Source organism: Otolemur garnettii, unplaced genomic scaffold, assembly GCF_000181295.1.
Source record: "Otolemur garnettii isolate 467f Iridium unplaced genomic scaffold, OtoGar3 scaffold00187, whole genome shotgun sequence".
In the NCBI taxonomy this organism is placed as follows: domain Eukaryota; kingdom Metazoa; phylum Chordata; class Mammalia; order Primates; family Galagidae; genus Otolemur; species Otolemur garnettii.
In genome coordinates this window covers 1,484,337-1,493,564 of record NW_003852582.1, presented here as the reverse complement: position 1 = coordinate 1,493,564, position 9,228 = coordinate 1,484,337, and the positions used below count along the sequence as shown (strand labels likewise).

The 9,228-nt window shown below is 34.9% G+C and overlaps 1 protein-coding gene across 1 annotated transcript in view; it reads left to right on the top strand.

The window, feature by feature from the left end:
* TLK1 (tousled like kinase 1) overlaps window positions 1–9,228 on the top strand; it is a 149,358-nt gene that overhangs the window by 98,743 nt on the left and 41,387 nt on the right. The window contains exon 12 of the mRNA XM_023507552.1: window positions 5,619–5,685. Within this exon, the coding sequence (XP_023363320.1) occupies window positions 5,619–5,685 (67 nt within the window). The remainder of the gene's footprint in view (window positions 1–5,618; window positions 5,686–9,228) is intronic.

Below are 9,228 nucleotides of genomic sequence, written 5' to 3'. Positions count from 1 at the left end.
TGGGTTAAAATCTACTCATTGGTCTGTATGTCTCTTTATATGACAGAACCACACTGTTTTTATTATTGTAGTACAAGCTTTGAAATTGGCAATATGGTACTCCAACTTTTTTTTTTTTTTAAACATTTCATTCATGTTTTGGGCCCCTCTGTGAATTTGAGCATTAGCTTTTCCAATTCAGCAAAAAGAATCACTGATATTTTGATAAGGATTGTATTGAATTTGTAGATGACTTAATGGAAGTACCGAATCTTAACAATGCTAAGTCTTTAATTCTGTGAACACAGGATATCTCTTCAATTAATTAGTTCTTTTAAAATTTCTTTAGCAATGTTTTGTATTTTCTGGTATACAAGTCTTCACCTTCTGGGTTAAATTTATTTCTAAGTATTTCATTATTTTGGATGCTATTGTAAATGTAATTGCTTCCTTAATATCCTTTTCAGGTTGTCATTGCTGATGTTTAGAAACACAACTAATTTTTACGTTTTGATCTCCTACCCTGCAGCTTTGTTCAATTTATTTATTAGCTGTAGTGGGATTTTTCTTGTATACTTTTGGGGATTATCTACAAATAGAGTCACAGCCCTTGCAAATACAGATAGTTTTATTTCTTCCTTTACAATTTGGATGCATTTTATTTCTTTTTTTACTTGACTTCTGATAGGACATCTAGTCAAGTATTGAATAGCACTGGTAAAAATGGACATGCTTACCTTGTTCCTGATCTTAGGGAGAAAGCTTTTAGTCTTTCACTATTAAATATAATGTTAGGTGGGATGCTGTGATAGCCCAAAGTTGGTCTGTTTGTTATGAATACCATTTACACCATTGAGGAAGTTCTCTTCTATTCCTGTTGTGTAGAAGTTACTGTGGGCATATATGTTTTCATTTCTTTTTCTTAATTTCAGATTATAGTGTTTGTGTTTGTTTGGTAAAGTTTAAGTTGAAGTTGAACCCTTCACCTAAGGGTATGCCATGTACCCTTACGTTGTGCACATTAGGTGAGAGCTTTCCAGGCCCCCTTGTCTTCATTTCTTTTGGGTATATACCTAGGAGTGATATTTCATGTCATATAGTAAATTCTGTGTGTAACTTGTCAAAGAACTGCTTAACTCTTTGCAAGCAGAAAATTCTTTTCAAAGACCATTTTCAGAGGATAATAGCGAGTTACTGTATTCAAAGGCAGATTCCCCACCCCCATTTAAAAAGTCTGGTCTTCATTTGAATCCATGGCCTATGGTTAAGTGTTCAAGGTTTGCTATACTATCATAAATAAACTGTTAATTTTTTTTAAGTGCTTTACTAGTCTCTTTACCATAGTTTGTATTCCTTAATATTGAGTCTTCAGGTTAGTTTCCTGCTTTTAAACAGAATGTTTTTAAAGCAGTTATTGTCAAATTTGTTAAAAATGAATATTTCCTGTTCTTCTACTAGCTTTTTCTAATACTGTGATATCACATTTCTAGTGAACTGTAGTAAAACACTTTTAATTAAAAATAAAGTTCTCATTTACTCAAATTTATTATGGAAGATTATCAGGAAGTAAGTCTTACATTTAGAGTTTATTTTGATTTTTTTTTTTTTTGAGACAGCCTCCCTCTGTCACCCTGAGTAGAGTGCCATGGAGTCATAGCTCACGGCAACCTCAAAACTCTTAGGCTCATGAGATCCTGTTGGCCTCAGCCTCCTGAGTAGCTGGGACTGCAAGTGCCTACTGCACCACTGGGTTATTTTTAGTAGAGGTGGGGATCTCACTCTTGCTCAGGTTGGTCTTGAACTCCTGAGCTCAGGTGAGCTACCACACCCTGCCTTATGTTTAGAGTTTGGAGTTGTTGACTTTTAAAAGTTAATTTATATAAACCTACAGGACAGCTTTATGTAGTAGCTTTAACATGCATGTAAAATATTAATAATTTAGTCTAATATCAAGTATCATTCATTTAGGAAGAAATCAGCTATAAAAGGCTTGACACCGGTAGCTCAGTGATTAGGGTGCCAGCCACATTCATTGGGGCTAGTGGGTTTGAACACAGCCCAGGTCTGCTAAACAACAATGACAAGTGCAACAACAACAACAACAACAAAAAATAGCCAGGTGTTGTACAGATGCCTGTAGTCCTAGCTACTTAGGAGACTGAGGCAAGAGAATTGCTTAAGCCCAAGAGTTTGAGGTTGCTGTGAGCTGTGACACTATAGCACTCTACCAAGGGTGACAAAGTAAAACTCTGTCTCAAAAAAGAAAGAAAGAAATCAGCTATAACTGTTCATTATCTGTGAATAAAAGATTTGCTAAGTAACTTAATCAACTGACTTGCTAGTGAGGGTAGATTTTTTTTTAAACATCGAAACACAGTAAAAATAACCAGTAATTAAAAGCCATTATTGTTAACATTATCCTAGTTTAGCTCTTTTCATTCTATGCATTCAATTCAATTGTTGTTGTTGAGACAGAGTCCCACCCTGTGCCCTGAGCAGAGTGCAATGGCATCATAGCTCACTGTAACCTCAGATTTGGGCTGTGGGCATCCCGTTGCCTCAGTGAGGTGGTGCCCTGCTGGGTTTCTTTTTTTTTAAGGAGTCGTTGTCTCACTCTCTCTCAGGCAAGTCTCAAACTCCTGAGCTCAAGCAGTTCTCCCTTCTCAGTCTCCCATAGTGTTGGGATTATAGGCGTGAGCCACCATGCTCAGCTCATTTCAATTTTTTTTAAAGAAGGTTGTCCACAGTTTCACCTGTCTAAATATATAGATTTCTTTGAAGACATTTTTTTTATTAAAGCAAATAGACAACAGGTATCTAAAAAGCTGTTATATGTCAGGTAGTTTCTTTTTTTTTTTTTGAGACAGAGCCTTGAGCTATCGCCCTAGGCAGAGTGCTGTGGCATCACAGCTCACAGCAACCTCCAACTCCTGGACTTAGGTGATTCTCTTGCCGCAGCTTCCCAAGTAGCTGGGACTATAGGTGCCTGCCACAATGCCCAGCCATTTTTTAGTTGTAGTTGTCGCAGGGCCAGGTTAGATTCGAACTCACCAGCTCCGGTGTATGTGGCTGGTGCCTTAGCCGCTTGAGCTACAGGCACCGAGCTGGTCAGGCAGTTTCTAATAGAGATGGGCAGAAATGTAAGACACGGCTCTTTTGCCATTTTGGGGTTTGCATTCTAATTGGCAAGGTAATACCCTGGAATAGGAATTCTTAAACTGAGGTCTGTGAACCCCAAGATTGTGTTTATGTAAAATTTTCTGAGGAAAAGTGTTTATAACCACCTCCAGATTTTCTTTTGGAAATCTATGATTGTAAAATGGTATGTATCACTGCTCTGGAAAAGTCAGTAGCCTAGTCAAGACAACAGAATATCCATTCCCTTAAATTGCGGAAAGTTTAGCCATCTGCATGTGTAGTAGCTTTGCAGTTTTGCACTGAAGTCATATACTAATTTGGGTTTTCAAATACCAAATTTTAGCCATTTTATAACTCAGTAAAAATCAAAGTATAGAATTATATTTTATTCCTATACAGAAAGCAAAAAAGATTTCCATATCTTTAAAACACTAATTTGGAGCCTATCCTGTGGTCTGCTAGTGAGCCTAAAACCATACTGAAGAATAGGAAATAAAGCCAGGTGTGATGACTCGCGGAGGCTAAGGCAGGTGGATGGCCTCAGCTCAGCCTAAATAAGATTGAGACTCTTTCTCTACAAAAAAAAAAAAAAAGTGGAAAATTTAGCCAGGCATTCTGGCATGTGCCTGTAGTCCCAGCTACTCAGGAGGCTGAGGCAAATAGAGTAAATTTTTACCAGTGGCATAAACCCGTATGCATATTCAGAAGCTATTTGCCAACTTTGCTACACCTTTTCTTGACTGGGATAGTTGAGATATCAATTTTAGTTTCCAAACCTCATTTTCTTTTCCCTCTCATTTTTGTTCACATTGCATCATTTAATTAACCATACTATAAGCAACTAATGCAGCTGTCAAGTATTGCTGTATTCAGTATAATAAAATCCAGTAATTGTGTTACCCTGAAACTGGGTAGAGAGGTTTAACTTTAAAATGTTTAATTTTTAGGCTCGGCGCCTGTGGCTTAAGCAGCTAAGGTGCCAGCCACATACACCTAAGGTGGCGGGTTCAAATCCCCAGCCCAGGCCCGCCAAACAGCAATGATGGCTGCAGCCAAGAGATGGCCGGGCGTTGTGGCGGGCGCCTGTGGTCCCAGCTACTTGGGAGGCTGAGGCAGGAGACTCGCTTGAGCCCAGGAGTTGGAGGTTGCTGTGAGCTGTGATGCCATGGTACTCTACCCAGGGGGATAGCTTGAGGCTCAGTCTAAAAAAAAAAAATGCTTAATTTTTAGCTGTTAAGATGTATCTAGTGGAATTTTTTGGAGTTTTATTTCTTTTGCATATCCCCTTTTTAGAATTAGTAAATTTAATTTACATCTAGCTAAAGGGATATAGCATTTATACTAAATGTTCCTTAGGGACCTGAACCAAACGTTAATAAATAACACCTAAGTTTGAAAGCTTAATCAAATACCCTCAGAACACGTTAGTAAACAAACGAGGGCTTAATATGATAACAACAATTCTTTCAAAATTTGGGTATGATGTGGAAGTTACTTTGTTGTGGGTGATTTTATTTTTCTTTTATCAGAACAGAGAATCATTTTTTCTTAGGAAATGTTGCAGTGCAGCTACATCTTGTTTTGGTTCTGTATATACTAAACTGGTTATTTTTCAAAGTTATATACATACATTTGAAATTAATAATAAAAAAGCTATAAAGGACTTTCAAGGTTTAAAGTCTTGAATGTAGTATTTAATAAGAATTTGGTACTTTGACTATAGTTTCACATTTCTTTATTTCTATAGTTTTAGCATTGCTTACTCCTAACACTAAAGCAAAGAAGGGAAGAGCATCCTTTCTTTTTCCTTATCTTTAAAACCAGTGCCCAAACTGTACTGACTCACTTTGCAGTGATTTCCCATTACTCCTAAGAGTAAATGTAAATCCTATAGCTCGCCCACAAATGCACGCATGATACATGCCCCATTTGCCTCTCCTGCCACTACTCACAACCCTTTTACTACGTTCTGTTGCTTATATGCCTGCACTGTTTCCATGTTAGGAATCTGTGCACTTGCTATAGCGCACGTCTGGTGTATACTCTCCTCAGTCCTAGTCACCTCCCTAGACTCAGTCAAATTAGTATAATACAGTTACTCACTGCCATACCACTCTGTTTTGTTTTCTTCATAACATTTGTTACATGAAGTTGTTTTATTTCCTCCTTAAACAGTTTCTTTTCTATCTCTTTACTACCAGTGTAGAGTAGCACACAAACTAAAATGTAATGAGAAATTAGGTTTTTTTTACTGGGTCCTTAGGATCTAAATTTGAGAACATTGCTCGATACATGGTATTCATTAAACAGTTGTGGAATTTGTTAATTCTTCCATGTGTAAGTATTAAATATATTCTGAGGAATATTTTAAAGAATTTTTGACTTACAAGTTGTCTGTACTAGTATTTCCATTTGATTAATTTTATCATATTTGCTAGTTGTTGATAAGAAATTATAAGTATTAATCTCAATATGTAGAATTACAATTTCACTTTTGACAGGTTGACTTTGGCAGAATATCACGAACAGGAAGAAATTTTCAAACTTAGACTAGGACATCTCAAAAAGGTATGTGAAGCATCTGCTAGATGTTCAGTGTAACTTGTTGCTAGAGTTTGTGGGTAGTTTCAAGTCTCTTATTTAAGAAGCCAACAGAGAAAGATCTCAAATTTAAAACTTCAGATACAAATAGAGGTGCCTTAAAGTTATGCTTTTATGTTGATTATATTAAACTAACATTTCTTTACCTTATAGCAACTTAAAAATCTTGAGATGCTGATAATACCAAGTCCCTGTAGAGGAGGACTGATTCCTAGCCAGACCTCCAAGGTCTTTAGATTACTCTGTTTAAGTACTACCTTTTCGCTACTCAAAAAATAAATAATTAAATAAAAGCTTAAATTCTAAAATGAAATGTAAATTTCCATATTGTTTGTGTTCATTTCATAATAATTGCAATAACAATTATAAATAAACAGCAAATTTATTTCTTGGCTTAACTTTTAATTTGTTGAAGTTATGAATAAGTGGTTTGATTGAAAAATGTACATGGAAAAATTTAAAAGAGCCTAATCAGTAATAGTATAAAGTGATACAATTTAGAAAAAATGTTACTATTTATTATTATGGTAAATTTTAATAATAATGTGTAGCTTTGTACTTATTTGAAACTCTGAAACTGTAATCAATCCATTGTTTTTACAAGTCCTAATTTTAATTCAATCCATTTCAAAGAAGTAGTAATAACAGTATAGGATTTTTTTCCCCTTAAAATGAAGTTACTTAACAGATGTAAAATTCTTTTTCTTTGACCTAGTTTTTTATTCTGCTTTCTGCTTCTCAGGTTATTAAAAACAATTTAATAGACTGAATTATAGCTAAAATTGAGTTGGTGAACTAATTGAATATAATATTTGTGACATTGTCTCCATGGGATAGGGTGAGGTAGAACAGAGAAACCTATTCTGGTAGCAGCTACTATTACACTATATACTAATTTGTTTTTAAAATATTATCAATATGCTGGGATGCCTACCATTCAAGTACAGCAAATAGAAAAAAATTACAAATGTTTTATACATAATTTTCAGTAGTATCCTTTCCTATACCATATCTGTCTTTGCTGCTACTCAGCAAGATTCAGCCTATACTACTTGAACAGTGAGTTCTGAAATGACTTAGTTTGGTGTCTTTTTTTTTTCCCTAAGCCTTTCTATTCTGTTCTATTGTAATTATTGACTGTTTTCTTCCTCTTTGAGAATATAGTTGGCAGCTTTTGTCTATTCTCTATACCAGATGGAGCTAAGAACTATAATAGTAGTTCTGTAAAAAATAGAACTATATAATGGAACTATAGAAGGGAAGGGGAATTTTTAGGACAGAATGAGATATGAGTATTTATGTGCTTACCTAAGCTATTTTGAAGATGAATTCATAGGGACTTATGCTTGGTGTCCCATATAAAGATTTACCAATTATTTTCTAGTTAGTCTTTAGGGATGAAGGGATACTAAGTATGTACTTAGGTATAGTGGTACTAAGTATGTACTTAAAGCTTTGGCTGGAGAGTTATTATTTTCATATATAATAGCAAATTTTACATTACTCTTTCTAATGCCGACATTTTACATGTGTACCTTATTTTTATGAAAACCTGTTATGTAAAATCTGAAGTTGTAAAGCAGTTAAATTAGTAATTGGCTGTTTGTATTACAAAAAAATACATTTTTAAAAAAGGATTCAAAGGAGGGTTTATTTTTGGTTTTGGTTGGTTGGTTGATTTTAGAGCTTTCCAGATACCTTGAAAATATTTGGTTTCTGTGAAAAACACTTTGGATGCCTAGATATTACACACATATTTGTAAAATGTTCCAGAGTACCACACCTTCTCTTTTAACCTTCATATTATCCTCTTTCCCAGTATTTGACTTCTGTATTTTTCATATCTACTTGTTCTTTCTTATAATTGTCCTTCCATAATCTCTTACTTGCTTTTTATTTTCTTTTAGCTTTTGTCAGATTTACTGAGCAGTCTTAGATTTCTAACTTCATCATCTTGTTAACCAGTTTACAACATAACTTTTTTCTTTAACCACCCATCATGGAATGGATCAACTAATACTGCTGAAACATATTCTCATCTCATAAATATTCATATTTCTTTTGAGAGATTATTTTGAATGAGAAGAATGAAAACATTATGAAGAAAGTTGATAGTAGTTCATATGGAGAGCAAAAGTAAGCAAGTGGTACCACATTTGTGCACAAAGAACAGTTGTCTACTTTCAACTCGGTATTAATTTCTTAGATGTACAGTTAAAACATAAGCAGTAAATTGCACATATTAAAAGCAAATTATTTGGTATTCTAAAGCACAGTTAGAAAATAGGTCATTGTGTTTTCTAAAAGAGCGATAGATAGACTTCTAATTCGCACAGGATAGATGAGTCAAGAGAGATGTTACTACCTCTTGTCTTATCAGCTCCCTGCACACCTGGGCTTATTAGGCTTACGTGAACTGTACCTCAGCTTATAAGTATATAGTTTTTCCGTAGGCCGGATCTGATCTATGAATATTTGATGTCCGTTATATCTTGCATAGGAAACATAACTTGTGATGTGTCAGTTTAAGGTTTAGATTTGGAGGCTGGCATACCCTTGCATTAGCAAGGGTGACTCTCACTGTCTCTTTCCCTTTTACAATTTCTTGACATAAAGCTGAATTATTTGTTATGTTAACTTTGTTAGCCCTGATGGACAAATCTTCATTGGGAAGCCCATGCCATATGGACATGTGAAAATAGGTCTATTAACTTTTTCTTGAATTAGATAATTTATGATATGTCTTATATTTCATAATGACAGTTGTACTAATTGAATAGGTAAACTAAAATGTGAAGAATTATATTCCCTACTGAATAAGTCACAGAGTTTAATTCACATTCTATGCTACTCTGTAGGTTAAGAAAAAAAAAAAAATATCTCAAAAAAAAAAAAAAGAAAAAAAATAAATTTAAACTGTTAAAATGTGAAGAGTAAGGAATGAGAGATTAAGCCGAAACTTCTAAAAGTAAATGGATAAAATAAGTAGATACGATAAGTAGTAACTCTAGTTACCAACAAAAAGTAAGTGTAAACTTACGGGCGTATTAGTCCTATCTTTTGAGAGTAGCAGAATCAATGTGTGGCATCACTTCCCCCCACTATATTGAGTTCATTGTATTAGTGATCAGTTTAAACGATCATTGCTCCCTCATTCACTGTGTGATACATTGCCACACCCTGCCTGATACAGGCATGATTCAAATTCCCATGTCTAGAGAATTATATAATATTACTTTTTATAGACTTTGAAGTTTTGACCATATTTGAGTGAATATAATTTTAACTTTTTGAATGCCAAGATCTTCTGTATATTCTTTTTCTAAAGTAAAGCTGCTATAAGTGACAAAGCCAGAACTCGAACCATTTCTTACTCCTATTTTTTTTTTTTTTGAGACAGAGCCTCAAGCTGTCCCCCTGGGTAGAGTGCTCTGGCATTACAGCTCACAGCAACCTCCAACTCCTGGGCTCAAGCGAGTCTTCTGCCTCGGCCTCCCAAGTAGCTGGGAC